This window comes from Miniopterus schreibersii (genome assembly GCF_964146895.1).
Source record: "Miniopterus schreibersii genome assembly, chromosome: 20".
NCBI classification, from domain to species: domain Eukaryota; kingdom Metazoa; phylum Chordata; class Mammalia; order Chiroptera; family Miniopteridae; genus Miniopterus; species Miniopterus schreibersii.
Window position 1 is genome coordinate 3,848,967 of NC_138122.1, and position 23,717 is coordinate 3,872,683.

Below are 23,717 nucleotides of genomic sequence, written 5' to 3' on the forward strand. Positions count from 1 at the left end.
ACTAGAGACCAGAAACTCTCTCTTCTACAATTTCATCTCATTCCACTTTGCCTAATATTTAGTGAAAAGACAGGTAACTAGACCACTTTATAATATCATTTTCTTGTACTAATTACTTTAGTATTATATTCTAACTTCTTAATCACTGTACTTATGTACCAAGTTAAGGGAGGGGATGCTGGAAGAGAGACTAGAGTGAACGTGTCAGGGGCGGTTAAGGTGCCTGGGCACAGAGGCACCCAGTTCCATGAGGCCAGCTCAGAGGCTGGACATGCACCCGCTCCTTTAGGAAACGCCTCCTCGAGGCAGCCGCCGTGGTGGGAGGGGCTGCGAGCAAACCAAATGCAACAGCTTCAGCCCCGGTCAGACCAACGGCCCCTGCACCGTGCGAGTCGTGGTTCGCTGGTTGGGGCAGTGCCAAGCCACGTCTGCACTGCTCGTACAATGTGCCGCGTGATGGCTCTGCCTGTCCTGAGACTACACATAAGGACCAGGTGCCTTTGCTAGAAGGTGAAATGCCTTTTCTCTACTGTCTGAGTGCTGAGTGTGAACTACAGAGACGGCAGTGAAACGGAGAGACCCACGGAACTACAGCAGACTACGAATATGACAGACTTCGGGAGGCCACCTGATGTCTCCTCTCTCTGTACCCAGAAAATGGCAGCTTCTCTTGACAGGAGAGACAGGAAAAGAGGAAGGGAAAAAAAGAGAGGGGGAGAAAGGGGCAGAATGTGTGTGTGTGTGTGTGTGCGCCCATGACTGTGTGTGTCCGATTGAGTGTTTGGAAGGTGACGTCCCATCTCTTCTGCTCATTAACCATCAACTCTTTAGAGGCAGGTGAGCATGAAGAACATGCCTCTCAGGCCACTGTGCTTACTTAGGTTTGAATTCTGACTCAACCAGTCACCATCTGTGTGGCCTTGGGCAAGTTACTGAGCCTCTCTGTGCCCCCATTTCCTCATCCGTAAGCCAGGGATGGTAGTATTCCTTACCTCAGAGGCTGCTATGCAGATTAAATGAGAACATGTGTGCGGGGCTGAGAATTGTGTCTGCCACAATTATAACAAAACTATCTAAGTGTTAGGTAGTTGGTTTGTTTTTTAATTCAGTGGTTCACCGCTTGTCTTGCCCTACGTATATGATATACTCCACCCCCAAAGGAAATCCCAGCCCCATGAAATTTTAAGAACCCTGTAGAGTTGGTGATGGTGTGGAAATAGACTGGACAGAAAACGAACCTACTTTTTTCTTTTTTCTCTACCATAAGAAAAAGTTTATTTAGAAAGTCACAGAGGTAGAAGAAATGGGCTCAGGAAACAAGTTACAGAGGCCAAAGGGGAGAGGGGGGGGCAGCACTGGAGCTTAGGAAAGGCCCGAAAAACACGCCTGGGGAAGGGGGTGGGGAAAGGCCAGGGCAGGCTCCCTAGAGAGCTGCCAGATCCACCTGCTTTTTTAGGGGAATAAAGACATTAAAACGGTGAAGCAAGACAGTCATTAGAGTAAGAAAAAAGGCAGAAGAGGAATGAGAAGTACTGCAACAGAAGGCCCCCCAGGTAATGCTGAACGGGAGCGGGCTTTAAGGGGGGGTGTAGGGAAATCTGGGGGGAAGAGGGCACCAGAGAGCAATGAAGGAGTCCAAAATGAAAATGAGGAAGGGAAAGGAAGACTCACAAAGGAAATCAGGGAGTGATCAAGTTGGAGGTGGGAGGAGAAAGGAGACCAAGCAGTTACAAACTCAAAGTGGAAATTTCCACGGGAGGCCCCGCTCAGGCGTCTGAAAGGGCCTCTGGATGGACAGAACTGCCTCGCACGAGATGGCAGAAGCTAGAGAGCCGGCAGCTGAGGCTGCCATCCGCGTCCGGGTCTGACGGGCCTGCAAAGCTGAGCGCTCCCCGGGGAAGTCGGTGCCTTGGAAGGCGGGCAGGCGGGCTTTCGGAAGCAGTCAGGACCCGAGGTGGTGAGACGGGCGGGAAGAATTAAGGTTCCAGGAGAAAAGGAAATCACCCTAGGGACCATCACCTAGTTCTGCCCCCCCACCTGGGAGGGAGACAGCAGGAAGGGGGAGAAAGTGCGAGCCCTGGCTGGCTGGACAAAGGGGGCTCCCACAGCAGCTCCCCAGGGACGCTCGCCCCTCATGTGAGACTCCTGGGATCTTCGCTGGTATCAATGCAGTTTACATCGGGTTCCTCACAGAAAAATAGGAGGCAAAGGGGAGACCCACCTCCCCTTAGCAGCTGGCAACTTCTGAGACCTCTCAAGTAACAGGGATATCAATGGTGCCACCTCAAAGTGGGTTTCTAGAACTGGGTGGCCGTGTAGGAGGCGGTTAAAATCTAGTCAGACGGCCTGGATTCAAATCCCAGCCCACCATTTACAGCTGCGAGGTCTTCTAAAAGTTACGAAACCTCTCTAAGCCTCAGTTTTCCTCTCTCTAAAATGGAGGTAATAGTAATACTATTTCACAGAAAAATGGTGAAATTTAGATGAGTGCTGTGATTGACACATGACAGGCACATTCCATCATTTAACCAAAATGTTGTCCTTACAATTACTATGCAGGGTGCTCAGGGGGTAGGAAGAATCGGATCTCCATGAGTCCCCAAACCTCCAATATGTCCTTGGTGCCAATTCCAAGCTGGCACTGGTCTGATCACAATTCCTTCCCTTACTTACCATCTCCACACCCAATCACACCACCTCCAGCCAGCAGGCCCTGTACTGTAATTTAAAACGACAAATTTGTGCAAGTGCTTCAATAATGGAAAGTCATACACGCTTAAGGCAGACCATTTGCCCCCTCCCTGCCCTGGAGAAAAGACCACCAGGCTGCAGAGGATTTCAGAGCCTTGTGCACAGGGTGCAGGGTGTGAATACATGGGAAGCCACAGGACTGACTGAGCAGGGGGTCAGCAGGGAGGGGAGAGGAGTGGGGAAAGGCCAATTACGTCGCCTGACCTTTCCATTGTAAACTAGGTCTCCATTGCAGACTGCAGAGGCTGGTGCTGGTAAGAGAGTTAGGATGGAAGGTGTAGGGGTTGTCGAATGCCATTGGGACATCACTGGATGCAGGACATTGGAGAGAGGGTCTAGCGATCAGTGCTGAAGCTGAGAGAAAAGCAAGACAAGGTGGCAGATCGTGGGCACAGATCCCTGGACAGACCCATGAGCAGCAGCAGCCTCAGGGGCTCCTATAAAGGAGAGGGTTTCCTGCTCCCATTTTTCTCAGTAGCTGCCAGGAGAGGCCAGCGGGAAGGGAAGAGGGACTGAGAGGAAGGAAGTCTCCGTGTCAGGAGCGCTGCACTTCAGCAATCAGGTTTCTTCTGGGGACAGGCTGGGAGACGTAGTTACACATCTCCACCAATTCTCGGAGCAGGGGCTGGGGAGCAGACGCAAGGCCAGCAACACACAAAGGAAAACACGGAGGGGCAAGCTTCCCGGGCCTGCTACCCTCTCCAGCCTGTCCTTGGGTTCTCCTCCAAAGGATGCTGGGTGCCGTGTGGTCTACGGCTTATAGCCAGAAAACAAGAGGCTATGGAAGCTGGGTGGGACGGGAAAGAAAAGAAGGACCGAGGAAAATGCTGTTTAAACATCCAAGGAAGACTTCATTGGCCCCAGAGGAATCTTAGTAGAGGGCCTAAAAAGAACATGTAAACCCATCGGCTCAGCAACTCCAACCAGTAACTCTTCCTTCCACTGACAGTTCCCTTTTCCAGGTGTCCCCTCTTCCTAAGGGACCAGAGCCATCCTGTCCTCGGGCAGACCACCCAGCCCTCCACAGTGGGAGGAGTCAAGTCCAGGCCCCTCCTGTGCCCCAGGCCTGCAGGCTCAACACAGATCTCAGTCCTGAGGAGGGAGCCAGTGGCCGCTCCCTCCAGTCCTGACGAAGCGCGGCCAGCTGGGGGTGCTGTTGTGTCCGGTGTAAAAAGAGGGGAGGTGAACTTCTGCAGGCCTAGCAAACACCAGAGGGGCTTCAGTAGTGCCTGCCCAGAGTTAAGAGTAACAGTTTGGTTCTGCAGTTTAGAAATCATGAAACAAACAAACAAAAAAACGCACCAGAAAGAGTGTCAAAGAGATGATATACGGGAACTTTCCTACATATAGCGTGTTAGTTCAAATCCTAGGGCACTTCTCAAAATCAACGAGGCATTTATTCCAGCATACTTTTAAAAGATTAAAGGAGTGACTTGGCCCTCGGGCTATTTAACTGGATCGTTTGGAATCACTGGGGTCTTTTCTCTGGTGGTCACTTCGCTGCCTGTTCTGTCTGGTTTTGAAGCTTTCCAAGAGATAACCTTCATCCATACGGGCATTCATTCGCCTCCACTGGGGAGCTTGGTTCGAGGAAGCTGGTAAAGACCCATGAGGCATAAGGAAGAGCCGAGGCTCTGCACTGGGCTCCACGAGCCCCAGCAGCCACGTGGGTCCTTTCTCAAGGGGAGCCATAAAGTGCTGTGAATCAAAACGAGCTCTGGAGAGAACCTCAGCTCTGCCCTTTACAAGGAGTGACGGTGGACAAGCTAGCCTCCGTTTCCTTACCTAGAAAATGGGTAGAAGAGTAACTCCCTTTATAGGGTAGCTATTATGGTGCAATAAGCTAGAAAAGTGTTAAGCACATCAAAGCCCTCAAAATAGCAGCTATTATTATTCTACTACTAATAAATACCTCAGCACTCACATTGTACCCACAAACTAAGTACACACCCACTGCTGTCTGGGGTTTGCTCTCCTCCTCTGTAGATGCGCAGTTGTAATGACAGGTCTGTTTACTGAACGATACCCCAGGTAATGCCCTCAGCAAGTTTCCCATTATGGAAGTTATTCATAGGCAGGCAGATAAAACCCGACGTAGATTTGAAGAAGAAATTCATGAATTAGGAAGAATTAAAGAGTATTTGACCCCTCTGAACCCCTTCTTAAGGCCCCTTAATCTACGGTCCAGATCTATGTCCTACACCCTTACTTGTATGAATAATGATATATCGCTCAGCCAGATGAGACTCTACCCATCCTGTAAGAGGCCCCCAGAAGGACACAGGTAATAGTTCTGTTTCACTTCTAGAGGGAAGGTGTGGAGCAGGTGAAATTGCTCTTTGTGGGTCCCCAAGCAAGTCTGCTGTGCAGCTAAATTAATAAACTAAGAGTTTTCAAAAGTCCAACCCTGAATTCTACTGACTCACTCGTCAGGCTCTCAGAAAGCATGACCCAGGAGCTTCCATGTCTGTGCACTAGAGAGAGAGGGGCACTCGGGCACTCTCCACTCCACAGCCCTCTCCCAGCCCTGATCCACCTGAGCCGGGGCTGCCGTGGGCTTCTCTGCAGATCAACTACAAGAGTTTCATCTTCAGACAGTGAGAAAGGAAAAGAAAGGGAGGGAGCCCAGCAGTCAACTGCTCGTCCCTCACAAGCTGAGGATAAGAAGTACTGAGCAACCGAAATAGGTGGTGACAGATAAGATGAAACGATTAACTGAGTTACACATCCCACCTCACCCTCCTTCCTCCTTCCTTCAGGATGGCGAATCATGGGCTCCAAAGAAGATAATTAAGGGGAAACAGAAACTATGCCCTGACCCCAGTGTCCCAGGCTAGGGGTAAAAGCCACCAAGGGTCTGCCAGAGGCTCCCTAAAACTGGTGTCACAGGCAGGAATGGGACACTGGGCCCTCCCTGTCCCATCCTTACTTAAGTGCGTGCTTGACACTAGGTAGAGCAGGGGTAACAGGCTTCGGGCCACAGGGAAGTTTCTCAAAGCGTGGTCTGAGACCACCTAAGTCAGCATCACCTGGGGTTCATGCTCACGTGCAGATCCCTAGGCCTACCCACGCCTCTCTCGGAGCTGGACAGAGGGCCCAGGACGCTGCGTAGGGAGCCAGCTCATGGGACCCTGAAACCCTGGAAAGGTGCTGACCTCTGCCTAGAACACCGGTCTCCAAGCAGGCAGCTCATTATCAAGGGCACAAGAGTACAGGAAGAAAATACAGAACTTGTATTTCCTTTTCTTCTCATCCTTTTAAATTTTCTGCCTAATTATACAAGAAACAAAATATTTAGTACAGGAGTACACATATATGATTGCTATAAATACACTTCTACATTATATTGATAGTACACGCTCCACATTTTTTCCTCACAGCGGTTTGCAGTGACTTCCCTGCCCAGATGGAAAAGCAGTGAGGTCTCTGCCAACAGCTGCACTGAGCTTAGGTTCAGGATCAGCAAGATCCTGAGAGGGAACCCGCGGGGCTGGGCCTCCAACTGCATCTCAGCGCTGAAGTAGGAGGACGGCAAAGAACGCACTGAAGTAGGAGGGTGGCAAAGAACGCAGCCGAGCGGGCAGGCCTGCAGGAGTCTGCTGAGCCTCTCGGATGTCGCCCGCCAGGGGCCTCCTGGACCCTGGCTGGCAGGAGGGCAGGAAGCAGAGGAGCTAGGAAATAAAAGGTACCAACCATCCCGCTAGTTGTCCAAATCTCAGCTGTCGCATCAGCAGAGACAAAGTCATTTGCTGAGCTATAATTAATGCCCCTTTACCGGGCAGAGGAGAAATGCAGCCGTAGGAGTAACACAGAGCAGGTGACTGCTCTACCTGCATGCAGGCTGTTCTGCTGACAGCAAGGGAAGCAGCCGGACTGCGGAGAGGAGCTGCACAGTGAGGATGGGGGGTGGGGGAGGGAGCAGGAGCGCCCGCTTGCCTCTCTGGCCTGCCCCCAAAGTCAGAGCTTGGCCTACACCTAAAATAAGGTTCTCCTCTCTGAACACCCTATGTGCTGTCTTCCACAAGACCAAGCAATTTTCAACCTTTTCATCTCATGGCATGCATAAACTAATTACTAAAATTCTGTGGCACTCCAAAAAAATATGCATTTTTTTGCTAATCAGACCGAAAAAAAAGAATTGGTATAATTTTGATTCATTCACACTGGAAGGCTGTTGTTGTGTTGGCTGTTGTCATTTTTTTTATTTGACAGACTAAGGGAAAAGAGGTCATTGCCCCTGACTAAATAGTCGGGTACTGCATGTTTTAAAACTTTTTGTAGCACATGGGTTGAAAATTGCTGCCCTAAGCAGAGCAGTATGTGAGTCAGAGAAAGGCGGCGGCGGTCACAAATCACACCACTTCCAGGACCATGAGAACGTCGGAGATTAATAGAGGTGGGAGGGCCAGTCAGTGCCCTCCATCGGGGGCACGGCCGCAGAGTCCCATGACTGTACACTGTCAGAGCTACAGCTACAGCCCTAGGGAGCTAGTCAAGTGTTCATCTGCTCACTTAACAAACGTTTACTGAGCACCTACCGTGTGCCCCGTACCCAGTGTCGGTTCCCAGCGGTGACAAAAGCAAAGATGTCACCTGCTCTTGAGGAGTTTAGGGACCAGTGGGGAACACAGACAACAACCAAGTCAACACACAGATACACTTACAACACGATCAGTGCTGAGATGGAAAGTGAGCTGGGAAAGGGAGGACCGGAGTTGACGTGACTGGCTCCCCCGGACAATTAAACACTCAGAAACCTAAGCATACACGTTCTTTTTTACAGGCAAAAGGAAAGAAACCATTATTTGTACAGTTGATCCTGGAAAATATATGGAGTTTGTATGATGCTGTCTTTTAAATGCCGTCTTTTAAAGGTTAAGGAGCCATCAAGCATCCCTCTCATGGACTCATTCATGGCTCATCCAAACCAGTTCTCCAACCTGCAATCCTCTAGCGCCTTAGAACTCACCTTCCTCTCCCTCGCAGGCTCAGCCCACGCCTTCGGTGTGCTGACAGCAACAGGAACAGGAGCTGCATTTACTGAGTGTCAGACACAGTGCCCAGAGCTTTTCCCATTTTATCGCATTTTGATCGCCACAATCACCACAAAGTAGGTACTATTATCTCCATTTTTAGGGGAGGAAGCAGATTTAGAGAGGATACAATGATTAGCGAAAGGACCACAGCCAGGAAGTGGCAGAGCCAGAATCTAAACTGAGGTCATTGGGTCTTCTCAGCTTCCTAAGTTCCACATAACAACGGCAGACAGAATCTGCCTCTGCCACCAGCACTAACCATGGGACCAGAGAACCTCCGACTCTGCCACTGTCTGTCAGCCGTCTGCTGTGTGCACGGCACAGCCTGGTGGTCAGGACCTGAAGAAGCCACCTCGTCAGAGTAAGGACTCGGTCTCTGTCCCCACCTGCAAAACTTCTGCCATGAGAGCACCCCTAGGGACAAAACTCTTGTTAATAGATGGCCAGACCCTCATGGGCATCTGTGCCTGTATGCACACTGTGTGTGTGTGAGAGAGAATCAAGATCAAGTCACCTCCTACCTCTAAAATCCATTTAGACTCTCTCACTATCATTCTTCTTCTTGTCTCTCCTCACTCCATTTGCCCCATCTTTCCTTTTTTATTTCTATTTCACTCACTAAATCAATAAACAAATAAACAACACAATCTGCCCATAGCCACTGCACCACCACCGTGCCGGGAACAGGGCCCGTGTGGAAGAGGCACACCACACCTGCTTGGTGCACGCTCAGGTCTCCCACAGCCTGCTCGGCAAGCTCCGTACTCAGAGCGAAGTCCCTGAGGAATGGGTGTAAGACTGAACACAGAATTAATAGCCCCAAATGCCTCCCTGATAGGTCCCTATCCCTGGAAGGGAAGGATCAGCACCCCCGGAGACCCCAAGGCACCCTAAATCAGGTAGAATACACCATTCTCTATAGCACCTTTCTCTTGGGACCTCCAAGTTCTCTACCAACTAATTTACTATGAAAGAGGGAAATAATGATCCCGGCTGATTATGAAGAACCCAAACAGCCTAGTAACCTCCTTGGAAGATACACAGTGAGCCCAGTCCAACATTCCATCCTCACAAAGGCCACAGGACATCTGTCCCGTCAGCCTCTTGCAACAAATCACTGACTGTCTCCCTCTTGGGAGCCTGTCACTTGGCAAGAGTATCCCCAAACATGGGAGCCAACCCCAAAAGCACTCCCGTCTCTGTCAAGAGTCCCAGGTAATCCCAACCAGCCAAGAGCCAGCTCCTCATGCTGTAATCGCCAGGGGCCCCGCCACCTACTTGGCTCGCAGAAAGAACAGCTTCCTCCTCAGGGAAGAGACATGGTAGAGACAGGCCTGCCTCACAGCTGAGCTGCAGGAGATGGTCCCGGAGTGCAGGCTGTGCACCATGCTGGGCTCAGGGCAGGGCCCGCGACATGGCAGCCAGGGCCTCGATGGCGGGGGACTGCTCTGGAGCTGCCTGGACCTCTGCAGCTCCTTCACTGTCCACCGTGGTCCTGCACATGAGCTCCCCCTGATGTTCAATACAAAACACAGGCAGGTGGAGGCCTGAGAGGTGGGGGGGCCGAGGCTCTGTGTTACCAGGATCCCCTCTGCCTTCAGCCCAGGCCTCAGCTCCAAACAGAGCCCTCCTCCATTTGGAACATCTGGCAGCACTCGAGCCCTTGGTGAGTTTCCTCTCCTTTGTCCTCAGGACAGAGCTGCACCTGCAGGTGCGTCGGCCGCTGGCGCAGGAAGGAGGGGGAGGCTGGCGGGCACTGCTCCCCAACGGTTTTACTGGGCTCCTTCCTCGTGGTGAGGGAGCTGACTGGGAGATCACCTGAGTGTCCTGGGACCACGGGGAATTCAGGGGCCAAGCAGGCAGATGGAGCTAGAGGGCTCTGGAAATATGCTATTTTGGGACCATTTCTGGGCTAGAATAAGCAGAATTGAAACATCTTTCCATTAATTGGAAGAGGGTGGCTGGACCTATGTCAGAAGTGGTGAGCCTGCATTCTGCCCTTGCTTCAACTCCAGAGGCCTGTCCTTTGACCTCGAAGTCCATTACCTTGGTTTCTCCATTTGTTCATTCATGAATTCCACAAGCATCGGCTAAGCACTTTGTGCCAAACAAAGCAGATACAGTTTCTACCCTCCAGGGTCTCCCGGGCTGGTGGGGAGGCAGATAAGTAAACCAAAGAGTGCACACCACGGAGCAAGTGCTGGGCAGGATTAACCACAGCCGACCCCTACACCTGTCACCCAGGCAGGACACAGCTCACCCTCCCTGCCCGGCACAGCTGACCACTACACCTGTCACTCAGGCAGGACACAGCTCACCCTCCCTGCCCGGCACAGCCGACCCCTACACCTGTCACCCAGGCAGGACACAGCTCACCCTCCCTGCCCGGCACAGCTGACCACTACACCTGTCACCCAGGCAGGACACAGCCCGCCCTCCCTGCCCAGCACAGCTGACCACTACACCTGTCACCTAGGCAGGACACAGCTCACCCTCCCTGCCCGGCACAGCTGACCACTACACCTGTCACCTAGGCAGGACGCAGCCCGCCTTCCCTGTCCCAACCAGAAGAAATGAGTGTGAGTTCCGGTAAAACATGTTTAGCTAGTCAGAGAAAAGGCAATACAAGAAAGTCCCCAGTTAAATATACCCAAACCTTACAGTTCTCCCATTCCCCCTTCCTTGATCTAAGAGGATGATATTTCCTACCACACAGAGAAAATAGATCCTGCTATGAACCTCACCTTCCTACCACACACCTATGAACTCACCTGCATCCGTACCCACTATTATCTCCTATTCAGAGGTAGTCCTTCAAAGGTAATCCTTTCCGCTGTGATCTATATCTGCCTTTTCTTGCCTCAACCAGAAACCTTGCTTCCTCATCTTTCAACAGATGGTACCACCCAGCTGAGCACGTTGGGATCTCAGTACTGACTCTGAAGGCCTCCCTTCTCTCCTCTCCCTAGGTCCAATCCATCACCAATTTCTCGTTATTTTATCCCCTAAACATGTCTTGAATTTACCTGCTTTTCTTTTATAATGACCACCAGCCAAGTCCACAGTACCAACATCCTTTGCCTGTACTACTGCAATAGCCTCCTAACTGCCCAAGCCGGTCTCTGCATCCAACAGGGCTGCCTCTATCCTTTCCATACATTGCAATCTTTTCAGAATAAAAATCTGATCCTGTTGTGGTAGGCAGTTAGACAGATGTGAGCAGAGCAAGAACGATGGGCCAGGTACAGGAGGTCACCAGGGCAGAAAGCCCTGGGTGCCTAGCAACGGACAGAACTGGGAAAATAAAGACCTCACTCCAGAGTGACCTTTCCTCCCCTAGCATATCGCTGCTCATGAGGTTTAGACCCCCTGACCTTTCATATTGCTGGTCCTGCAGTTCGGACCCTCTCCCAGCTTTCATATCACTGGTCATGAGGTTTGGACCCTCCCCTGACCTTTCCTCCCCTGGCATATCACTAGTCATATGGTTGTAGACCCCCTGAGAGGAAAAACAAGGGGGCAGAGAACAGCCTCATAGGACGCCCATACTTGCCCTTGCATGGCCACTCCCTTAAGCATTGGGTCCTCAATACAATGAAGTTCTGACCAGCATCAAATAATCTTAGGAACAAAGCCTGGGGTCTGTTGACCAGGGAGTCAGAGTTTGGTCGAACTAGAGATGATATTTAGACCTCAGCTGTGTTTCAGCTCCAGGTCCAGAAAATCAGCAAAACCCAAAGGGGCGACGACACCACGGCTGACATCAGACCAGATGCAATGACCAGTGACCCCCTCCCCTAGAGCCAATCAATAAGTGGAAACTACAACCCTAAAAAGACACACCTGGAAAGCTGATGAATATTCTATTGAGATCCTCCCCTGAAATTCCCTGCCTTTAGAAAACAGATAAAACCCCTCAAGATAAAGCGAGTCAGCAGGACTCCCTCTGGAGAACGTCCATGCCTTTCTTCCCCCTTTTCAGGCTTGTATCTCTGCTCTTTCTCCTAAGCTCTAAGAGTCCCAGCGAGACTTGCAACCAGGGGAGCAGCAGCAGCTCATCCTGGTCTAACCCCCCAAATCTGTCCCCAAGGCCCCCTTTTCTCTGACTCTCCAGTGAGCTAACAGCAGCCCAGCCTTGGCTCACTTCTGTCACTGTGACTTTTACTTCAGTGAGTCCACACAGCCCAGCATGGCTCACTTCTTTCCTATAATTTTATAGTTTCTAGAGATCCAAAGCAGAGTACCGCCGAGGCTCTCCTGTTGCTTCTTCTATCCTAAGCCCTCCCTTTGTTTCACTGTCCCCAGCTTTAATAAACATACTCTCAAAATCATGTGGACTCATGTCATGAAATCTTTCCTGCACGAAGTCAAGAAACCATATACTACTGGCCAGCCTGACCCACTGGGGCCCTGTTCCTTTCAGGTGACACTGTCACCTCCCCTCTTAAAGACTTACAATAGCTTCTTGATGCTCTTAGTTTAAAGACTCAAGTCCTTGTCATGGCCAACCAAGCTCCTGCCCATCTATCTCATTTCACTGCATCTCACTGCTTCCTTCTCACCTAAGACTCATCCTTTGGTCTTATCTCAACCATTACAACCTCACCCTGCTCCCTTCATACCTGGTCCAATTTCTTTGATATACTCTCTCATGGAACCATGTTCCCTTCCTTTAATGCATATATCCAAGTTTGTATTTTCTCTGTCATACACTCAATTTTGTTAATACTGTCACCTCAACAGACTGAAAACTCAATGAGTACATAGTACATAATCAAGTTTGTTGAGTGAATAAATGAATAATGTCCTCTATGAAATTGTCATCCTTGACCTACAGATTTCTACTTCAGAGATTTAAAAAATGCTTGCGTAAACTCTCCCCAGTCACCTCGGACTTCTCCTCTAGGTATCATCTCTATTTCTCTTCTTCCCAGGCAAACTCCTAGAACGAATTAAATTCTCCATGTTCAGTCTCTTCTCCCTCCTCTCATAAACTCTTCTAAAACTGCTCTACAGTCACCACTGAACTCCTAATTGCCACTGCAGAAGATCCTTTTTAGTTCCCATCTTACCTATCTCTACCCTCTTTCTGACTCTTTTCTTAACCTCTATGATATTTTGGTCTCCTAGTTTTCTTGGCTTCAAACTATTGTAAATTCCTCCTTCCTTTGCCTCTGCTTGAACTTTGCTAATACTAAGACTATTGTCTTAACTACAGTCTAATGTCCAAATAAGTAGTTTTTTTACTGAGCTTCAACAGGTATAGCCAACTGCTTAGTGCAAGGAACCAAAGTTCAGCCACCTTGAAGTTGCCTTTTGAGATATTTACTTTAAGCTAGTTATTAAGAAATAAAAGATCCATAAAGAACCTTTGACCCTCCCCCCTTTCTGCCCAAGATATTAAGATAAAAATACCCACTTCAGAAAGGAAACCATAGGATGTTCCCCTTAGCCTAATTTGAATTAAGTATGCTAAAAAGGAGAACTTCATGCAGGGCCTGTTAGCTAGATACCCCATGTCCCATTGTTTCTGAGTTGCCTAGCAAGAATTTGCCTGCCATGTGTGTTCCTGCTCTACCTCAGCTTACCTGTAAATCGCCCACTCTCACTTCTGAAATCTAACACCTTGTTCCTCCCTTTCCTCCTTTGTCCAAAATGTCATATATACCCAGTGTTGCCTCACTGCCTTTGGAATTTTCATGCATATGTGAATTCCTCATGTGCATATATTAAAATTTTATTTTCTCCTCTTAATCTGTCTGTTAATTTATTAGCCCAGCAAGAAGTTAGAAGGTGGGAGGAAAATGTATTAATTTTGTTTTAGCCCTCACATTAGTGTTATCTCCCTACGTATATGCTCTATGGGTAGTTTAGACGCCACATGTCTAAATTAAACTCACCAGCATTCCTGTTCTTCTCATTCTTCCCCCTTTTAAATCCAATATTTTAGTAATAAGTAATAATATTAACATCATAATAATAGGGAGCACATATATAATACTAGTCATATTCCACGTACTAGTCCTATTCTAATCATCATATACAGACTCAATTCTCAACAACTCCATGAGGTATGAACTACATTTATATCCACTTTACAGACGAGGACAGTGAGGCACAAAGGTGAGGTGATCTGTCCAAGATCACAGCGCATGCAGTGGAAGCACAGTCCCAACCCAGACAGGCACTTAACGTCTAGACTATGCTGCCTTTCATTTGCTGCCCAAACCAGAAACCGTAGGTTACCCTTCCTCAACCCAGATGCAAGTCTTTTAAACCTATTTACTAAATTTCTTCCACTGGTTCCGCCTTTTGTCCTTACTACCACAATTAAGACATGTGCCCATCGGGTCTCAGCTGAAAACATCTAGCCATCCCTTCCCAGCCAACTTACAGTAGTCTCAAAAAGCTTTGCTCCATGGCACCATCCTTTTTCACTGTCTTTACAGCACTTATTATTACTTGATTTTTTGTTTATTTGTTTACTATCTATCTCCTCTCTCTATAAAGTAGGCACCATGAAAGGAGAGACCATGGTTAATCCTGTTCATAGCTGCACCAATGCCTGCAAGAGGGCACACTCAATAAATGCTCGTTAAATATTGGAACCAACGAGCAGGTCAACAATTCCTCATCTATCTGCTTCTAGTGTTTGCCCCTGAAGTTCATCTTCCACATTAGGGCCAAAGCGATTTTTCTCACAAGAGAATCTGGGAGTGACCTGGGCACCCCTTCCTCAAAATCCCTCCCAGGTTCCCCTCGTCTATAAAGGAAGCCCAGTCTAGTCTATTAAGACAGGATGTGACGTGATCAGGCACCTGACTTTTAGCTACTTGCAGGCTACCCCCTCCTGGGACACGATCTGCGGCAATACTGAAGTGTCCCCAGTTCCTGATCACGCCTTGCTCTCTCAGCTGCCAGGCTTCCCTCCGCTCGCTCCCCTGCCTGGCAACACTGCTCACCTGACAGGCTCCTGCTCACCTTGCAGCTCCAACTGAGGCACAACCCCCTCCACGGAATCTTTCTAGATACCCCCTCACCTCCTCCCCTCCCCACCCTCACCCCAAGCAGAGTACTTCTGTTTCTCTTGGGCAAATTTCTTTTTATTTATTATAATCAAGTTGATTATTAAATTTTTCTCATTAATAACATAATATACACTATTCTGACAAATAAGCAAGGAGTATATAAAAAAATTTAATAAAACTAGTTTCTCCTGATATATCGATCACTTTATTATTTTTCTGCTTTCTGCCTTACATCTAGGAAGATACTTCCTATCCTAAAGGTTTACTAAAAAAACTCTATTAAATATTCAAGAATCAGGGAATTCCCCATATTATGCAAACTTCCCAAACACACACACAAAAAAGTTGGGCAAATTTCTTAACTCCACTGAGCCGCAGCTTCCTAAACTCTAACATGAAGATAATAATAGCATCTATTTGATAGGGTTGCTGAGAGGATTATATTTAATTTAAAAATGTATGCAAGCCCTGGCAGGGTGGCTGTTGGTTGGAATGTCGTCCCACACCCCAAGAGGTCTCGGGTTTGCTTCCTGGTCAGGGCATGTACCCTGGTTGCAGGTTCAGTCCCTGGTCAGGGTGCATATGCGAGGCAATCACCCCAAGAGGTCTCGGGTTTGCTTCCTGGTCAGGGCATGTACCCTGGCTGCAGGTTCAGTCCCTGGTCAGGGTGCATATGCGAGGCAATCACCCCAAGAGGTCTCGGGTTTGCTTCCTGGTCAGGGCATGTACCCTGGCTGCAGGTTCAATCCCTGGTCAGGGTGCATATGCGAGGCAATCGATCAACGCTTCTCTTTCATATGGATGTTTCTTTCTCTCTCTCCCTTCCTCTCTCTCTCTAAAAAATCAATAAAAAACCATATCCTCGGGTGAGCATTTAAAAAAAAGTGTGCAAGATTCATTGAATAGGCCTATTAAGTACATTAGTAAACCAATTTCTCAGTTGTATTAATTCCACATGTCAATTATTACACTGCATTTCACTTGCTTGCTTACAGGGATGCCTCACCATAAGGAAGCAGGGCTTTGAGGAGAAACACCATGCCTTAACCTCTTTATCCTTAGTATCTATATGAGGCATTTCGCAGGTCTTGGTATTCTATACGTTCTTTCCGTCTCTGCTGTCTTCAAGGACAAGAGAGTACAGATCTGCTAAGAAACAGAGTAAATCTCATGACACCAAAACCACCAGAGGACTAGCAGCTGCCAGGCACACATGTTGTCTCATTTATTTACAATAAAAGGTTCCAACAAACGAGGGACCTATATAGTTGAGGAAGGCCGAGTAAGTTGCCTTTTAAAACGCGCAGTAAGAAAGAAGGTAGTCAAAGCTAAGTTGGTCTGACTCGAAGGCTCTCTTTTGCTCTTTCCAATCCACCACAGAGCCGCAGGGCAGTGAGCCTCTGCCCTCCTGCAGCCCAGGCCCCAGCAGGCTCCCGGTGCGGCACACAGGCTGTGGGGTGAACGCGGGAATGGCCCCGCCTGCACCCGCACCCCGCGCCTCACTTTCCTGTGCCTAACAGGCTTCCCGACTCATGGCGCCCGTGGCCTGTGAAACGAACACCGCTACATAAATGTCCCGATAAAACAGCTCCTTTTCCTACAGTCCAGCTTTGTTCAAAAGTTTCTGCCACTGGGTGAATATACTAAATAAAAATCTGGCAACCCGAGAAACCCTAACGATTGGTCCAGTTTGGGCTGAATCTGGGAACAGGTGTTTTTTACATGTACCCCTGACTTTACCTAGAAATATAAAAATGGATTAATGTCCCATATTCCATTACACACACATACACATACCTTAGGAAGTTAGATCCGTTTTGTTTTCTACTTAAAACCTGGGGGGGAGGGGTATTTCTAACTCTGAGACAATCCCCCAAATCCCACAAATTCATTATTTCCTGAAATCAACCCTTCCCCCTGACGCACACCGGCTCAGGAAGCAACTCCCTCCCTCACACCCACCCTCTGCCCCCCCTGGGCTCCAAAGGCTTTTCCCTTCAGGACAGAAACTGATGTGAGTGCGGGACAGGTTCTCAGGCGCCCTAGGTGTGGACACCACGCGGAGCCTGCTCCCCTTTGCTGTAATGCGGACATTCTTAGACTACGGTAGGGTAGCGATTGTCTCTAAACATTATATCCATTCTGACCCTTGTACAGGAAAAAGAAAAATCAGTGTTAAAGTACATCTCACACTGAAAGATTAAAATTCTGATTTTTAAAAGAGAAAAAAAATAAATTTTACTTTTCTTTGGCCTGATCTATGAAACTATCCTTCTTCTTATAACTTACCACATGGTTTGCAGAATTAGGAGCAGCCACTGAAAAGGGACCCTATTACCTGCCTCATACTTGACCATTTTCAATCCGTGACAATAACACCTGCCCTACCTGCCTCCCAGGGGAGTGGCAAAGGGTACATGAGATGTAGGAAACGCCACTGAAACCAGCATGGCACAGTGCCCACAGTGCCCAGAGACCCGGAGCAAGGGGCCTGAGCCAGACCCCATCACTGCAGAAATCTCCCGTCTCACACCTGCCCAGGCCAGGGCGTCACAGACCAACGTCTGAGCTGTCCCAGAGAGTCTCTTAATTGGGTGGAAACATGTTAGAGAAAAGATTAGGGGCAGGGTGTACGGTTTGCTCTGAGCTGAAGCTGGGCGATTAATTGGTGCTCCGGGGACTTGCTCTCTCTGAGAGAACCCATGGGCTGAGAAGGGAAAAAGGCTTCACTCAGAAAGGCCAAGGTGCACACATACCCTCCTGAGTCTCTGAGAGGGGTCCGCAGGGACCGCCATGGGGAGCATACTTCCGCTCACAGCCCTGTTTCCCATACTGCCAAGGGGAACAAAGCCACATCCACTGTCCCCCAGAAAGAGGGTAGGGAGCTCTCAGTGAGCCAGGCACGGGAAGAAAGGGCAAGGAAACACCTAGAGATTTTCCTTGGCAGAGGTTTTAGATGGGAGACCCTCTGTAACAGCTGAATTGGTTAGAGGAGTGGGCAGAGAAGGAGCCAGAACAGAATTTATATGACCACATAATCCCAAATAGGGAACCAAAGGCAGGGCTCTCTAATGTGCTGGCAGCGAGCGTCCTGAGTCAGGTCAAGTGCCTTGGGAAAGGCGCAAGTCAGCACTTACTCTCCCAGGAATGCATCAAGCAGCAGAGAGAAAATACACGCAGTTGCCTTGGTCAACCAAAGAGCTGACAGGAGCAGCTGAAGACGTCCCGACTGGAAATGGAGGGTACCCGTAGGAGACAAACACAGGGAAGGGGGCGGCGCTGGGGAACTCTACGGCCCCTTCCGATTTGGGGAGCATGGCTGCCGAAACCCATAAAACTTTCAAAAGAGGGACTGGGGAGGGGGAAGGAACAGGGTGGAACGGGTCATTGGGGGGAAAAAGGGACATCTGTAATATTTTAAACAAAAATAAAATTAAAAAAAAAAAAAAGAGAACGTAGGCCTTTCTAGAGGCTGAGGGGACTGCCACAGGATCACAACTGATTAAGTGTCTTAACAGGAATGGCAGCCCTTGCTCCTCGGGGGCCCCGCGCCTCCATATACCGTCTGCCTAAATTGATGAGCTGAACTGTTAATTTCAGTTAATAATGAACATAAAACAACTGAGAACTAGGGCAGAACTCACAAAACATTATAATCTGAAGAGATCAGGGTTACAGAGGTCCCACCGCTGGCCCAGGACGAATCATTTCCAAGACACACCATGTAGCTTCTGCTCGAACACTGCGTGAAGGGGAGGCTCACTCCCCTGCAAGGCCTGTTCCGCTGCGGGCAGGTCTCCGCTAACCCAGGAGAGTTCTTCCTGAGCTGATATCCTGCTGTAGCTTCTCCCCTCTGGTTACATTCCTTAGGCTTCCAGATACTTAATAAGTGCTGTTACAGGTGCCCTAAACCTTCTCGTTTCCTAAACTCCTTTCCTTCAACCGACACTTATAAGATATAGTTATCACCTGCATTACTTTTTCCTGGGCTCTAATTTATCAGTATCTGTTTTCAAATGGATATAACAGACATGGTCACACTAGGAGACCACAGTGAAACTTTTCTTTTTAATCCCTGCCTCCACGCTTCCATCAACAAATCCAGACTTTCAACGATCATTTGGTACTTGTGTCTATTATTGGCTCACATTTGTCTGGTAAAAAACCCCACAAATTCTGTTCCACACAGAATCCTGTCAAAACTGCTGGCTACTATGTTGGCTCCCTGTGATAATCCTACATTTAATAAACTATTTATTCTAATATAAATTCATAAACGTGCCATATAAATATAAATATATAATAACACATTTACTTTAAACAGAAAAGTCTCCGTGTTTCTACCCATAGTTCTATTTGAAATAATACTAAATCTTGATTCTGTAATCTGGGTGTTTCTGTTCCCTCGCAGCTGTGTGTCTGCCGTAAGTTTGACAAATGAAGTAAAAGTACCTTCTACTTTTTCCTCCAGCTTGTTGATAAACATGGTCATCGGAGCTGGACCAGAGGCAGAGCCCTGCGGAATGCCAGCGGAGGCCTCTTTTCATGTAACATCAACTGTGTCCAAGTGGGCACAGTTCCACTCGGACACAGCCCTCCCCTGTGGCCCACGGGCACCACCTGGGCAGGGGCTGGCTGGCCCTCAGCCTGAGCTTTAGCGAATCACCTCACATCTTCAGCTGAGCGCTTCGGAACCTCTTCCCACTGCACCCCGCACCCCCAGCCCACTCTCCATCAACCTCTGACACCCACAATCCACAAGACACCTTCCACTCCCAGCACACTGACCCAACCTTCAGAGTGTGCCTCAAGTCCCAGCTCCCTCTGACGGCCTCCCACACGTCTGGATGACTTCTCCCCCAGGGAGCCCAGAAGCCTGGGCCCAGCCCCTTCCCGGTGTTCCCTCGCCTCTGGGTGAGCCCGTCTGTCCAGCCATCCCTGAGTACAGAGGTCTGGCGTCTCCTACTTCAGTTACCCACAGCTCTCGCTCATGGTGGAAGCGCAATCTTACTCCATTTCGCCCCATCCCTACAATCTCTTTGTTATAGTACAGTATGAAGCTGGGAAAATTCCAGGACAGGGAAACTAGGGCAGACAGTTCAACAGCAGTTTACAGCCGTCTAATAAGTCCCATCTCCCCTAAGCCAAGGACACTAAAGGTAAATGGTTTGCATTTCTCCTCCCCAGCCAGAGGGTAGATAGCTTAAATCACCCTCCTCAGGGAGACAGCAGAAATCCAATTAGCACCATTTGTCAACCACACCCAAGGACAGGTGGAGTTAGGGGAATAAATCTCATTTGGACACATCAGCATAAAACCAATGAATATTCTACTGATCCCCCCCTGAGACTCCCCTAAACACCCAGCCTTTAAAACCCCTGAAAATGAACATCCCAGGGCACTCTCTCCCCCCGGGCCCCCAGGGGAGCATGTCAGCGACATCTCCTCCCCTGTGCGGGGACCCCACGAGACTTGAAACCAGGGTAGCAATGGGCAGCGGCAGCTCGTCCCGGGATCACCCCTGGACCTGCCCCATCTATCTCCCCGACTTCTCCGTGAGCCAGAGCAGCCCGGCCCGGGCTCTCCTGCTGCTTCTGTGCCCTGCCCTGTTTCGCCGTCCCAAGTACAGTTTTGCCGCAGCCAATAAATCCTTGCTTTCTTTTCTACACTCTGTCACTTAATCGAAAGCTTTCCCTCAAGAAGACCAGGGCCACGGTCTCCTCACGGTCCCCCGGCACATCTCCCTGCGCCCTCTCCCTCTTCCTGGGCTCACCTTCCGTCCTGCACCCGAGGACTCAGGAACCGGCCAGAATCATCCTCGTGGCTGCTCTGCTGGCTGCTCTGCTGGCTGCTGCGGAGACACAGGAAAGGGCCGTTAAGGGACAGCTTCTTTCTCAACCCTGCGGGAGGTCGTTTAAGCTTCAGCTTGACAAAGAAACGGGGGTTACAACATTTTAGAAATACAAGTTCCCCGTGTAAGTTTGCCCAGAGAGTGTGCTGACATCAGTGGACCTGAGAAATGACACAAACTTGGTGACAACCCCACTCAACACACCTGGAGCTGAAGAGGCAGGTCCTAACCTCCTTCCGCCCTGGCTGTGATCTGAGCGAGCGACTGCCTCCCGCATTCTCCGCACGGGCCTCTTAATCCCTAGGACAGGACCCTAAGCCCTTCTTCCCCCTCACCGGACTCTGGAGGACCTGGCGTAGGCGGTGGGGGAGACGGCACACAGAAGAGGTATGGGGGGGGAATTCCAGAAGGGCGGAGGGGACCCGCTTCTCTGCCTCCAGGGAAGGCTGGGAGGCTGAGGGGAAAGGAAGGGTTGGCGGGTGGAGTCCGTCCACCCCTTAGAGCCCTGGAGGCAAGATGGTTACCGAGCTCAGTTCAGAGTTTTCAAGATGCTTACATTAAAGTTACTGGGATTCAGCTGTCCTTCATCTTACTCAAGACAAAGAAAAGCTGTCTGTCCACACACCTCAGGACACTAACCAAACATGCAGCTTACGGACAAATACCTTTATTAATTGCTAGTTATTATCTACTCTAAGCATCTCACCAGAGGTCCCCAACCTACAGGCCCCAGGCCAGATGTGGAGCAGCCTGTTCTGTGCAGCCCATGGAGCTAAGAATGGTGTTTGCCTCTTTTGGGTGTTTTTTTGTCTCCTTCTTAGTTCTTTGGAAGTGTTTGCCTTTTAAAACGGTTGGGAAGGAAACAGAAAAAAAAGTTTCCTGAAAATTACATGAAATTCAACTGCAGAGCCGAACCGTGCTGGCCGAGCCGTGAGCCCACCCGTCCACAGACCGCCCCGGCTGCTCTTTCGTTCTCAGGGCAGAGTAAGCAGTGGACCCCTTAGGCCCACGGAGCCCAGAATGTTCAGCACCTCTCCTCTTACAGAAAAAGCTAGCAAACCCCCGCCTCGCAAAGATCTTAATAATAAATTCCTATTACCATAAGTGTCACCATAACCCAGGCTCCATAACAGCAAAGCCGCCACCTTGTTCTGACCGAACTGTCCACAGCGGGATGCACTGAGCTCGAGTCTAGTCCTCGGACCCACTCCCAGCAGACTGCAGCCTGAAGGGCCCCACAGGGCGGGCGCCTGCTCCAGCGCCTTCCTCCCAATCAAAGAAACACACGATTTTCTGGGGCCACAGTTATAACCACACACTATGTTCTGTCCTTCTAGCAAGAAGTAAATGAACTTAGAAGCAGTTTATATCAAATTTTCAAACACAGAAACCAGAACAGACCACACACAGAGCCTCGGCTGCTTGGCAGGAACTAAGCGTGTGCACAGTCCCCTCCTCCTCACTTGCTAACACGAAGCAGTTCGCCCCTTGCTCACTATGAAGTGGCTGCTCGTGATTCCCCCTCTGCCGGGTCCCACAGACCTTCACAAACTCCCTGTGACAAAGTTACCCTGCTGTGTTGCTGACCCACGGGACCTCTTACAGTGGGAGTGACCTGCTACGCGCCTCGAGGCCCCTCTTCCATGTAACGTGCCGTACGTGTTATACTACAGAAGGCAACCCAAAGAAGATGGAACCAAGTTCCACGGCAGGTACAGCTCGAGGCGAGCGTGGGGAGAGGGACAGCAGTCTAGACGGCCGCTGCGTGATGGGCAGTTAGACAGACACGAGCAGGGCAAGGACCATGGGCCAGGTACAGAAGGTCAGCAGGATGCAAAGCCCTGGGTGCGCAACAAAGGACAATCACAGGGTGAGACCTCGCCCCCAGGGTGGCCTCTCCTCCCCTAGCATATCCCTGGTCCTGAGGTTTGGACCCGACCTTTTGTCCCTAGAGATAACATCCAGGCCTTGAATGTATTTCAGCTCCAGACCCAGAAAAGAAGCAAAACCAGCCACGGCTGACCTCAGGACCAGCTGCACTGAACGATGCGCCCACCCCGTGCCACCAATCAGTCCGATCAATCAGTGGAGACCACAACCCTGAAAGGACCCACCTGGAAAGCTGCTGAATGTTCTATTGGGATCTTCCCCTGGGACCTCCCCTAAAATCTCCTCCCTTAGAAACATTAGGATGGAGGACCCAGCGCCCTCCCTCCCGGGAGCATGCCCTTGCCTTTCCCTTTCCCTCCCACCCCCCCAGGCACCTTACCGTTAGCTTCCTCACTCCCAAGCTCCAAGGGCCCTTCCTTTGCCTCTATAGCTTGTTTCCTAAGCCCATTTCTTCCAGGAATTACTTCTTCTACTTCTGTGATTTACCAAATAAGTGTTCTCTCATAGTTCGGGTCTTGGCTCTGAATTCTTTTCTAGCCAGGACTTAAGTACAGAGGTTGCTGAACCCAGGTCCAGTGTGACCCCACCGGACTAACACCCAGTGCCATTCCTACCACCTACAACAGCAGCACCTGGGAGAAGTAGACGGGAGGGCGCCTGGAGCCAGCCCACGGGGCTTAACCAACCCAAATGACCAGGTTACAGCCTCGTCACGAGGGAGACCAAACCTGACTTCACATAAACTACAACGGGCTGGTTCTTCCTTCTTGCCCTCCCCTCTCTCTGGCAATCACAACGTAAAGGTAAGCTAATACAGGGGATCCCAGAACTCAAGGACAATTTACCAGGGGTTCAGAAAAAGAATTCTGAGCTGACATTAGCAAACTGTCCCACAAGGTGGCACTGTTGACTTCCAAACGCGAACCTTCAGGAGGCCAACCCATCCAGATGTCTGGAAGCGAAAGGAGAACCAGCCTCTGGCACCCCCTTCTGGCCTTCCCAGTGCTTAGAAAGCAGCTCAGACGGTAGAGATGAAAGCAACAATGCATCGCCTTCAACTGCTGATTGGTTCAAAGTAACTAAGAAATATCCACCTGCACGCACTCAACAGTATTTATGCAACGCCCTCTACGTGCCCATGCCAACCAGGGGCAACATCA

At 49.8% G+C, this 23,717-nt stretch overlaps 1 protein-coding gene across 3 annotated transcripts in view; it reads right to left on the reverse strand.

Moving 5' to 3' along the window:
* The window catches only part of GRAMD1B (GRAM domain containing 1B), a gene marked incomplete at its 5' end in the record, with an annotated part of 162,716 nt that overhangs the window by 110,119 nt on the left and 28,880 nt on the right, over positions 1 to 23,717 (reverse strand). For 2 of the 3 annotated variants that reach the window (XM_081123591.1, XM_081123590.1), the window contains one exon: positions 20,590 to 20,667. In XM_081123591.1, the coding sequence (XP_080979717.1) occupies positions 20,590 to 20,667 (78 nt within the window). The remainder of the gene's footprint in view (positions 1 to 20,589; positions 20,668 to 23,717) is intronic. The other variant, XM_081123592.1, reaches the window with a different exon arrangement.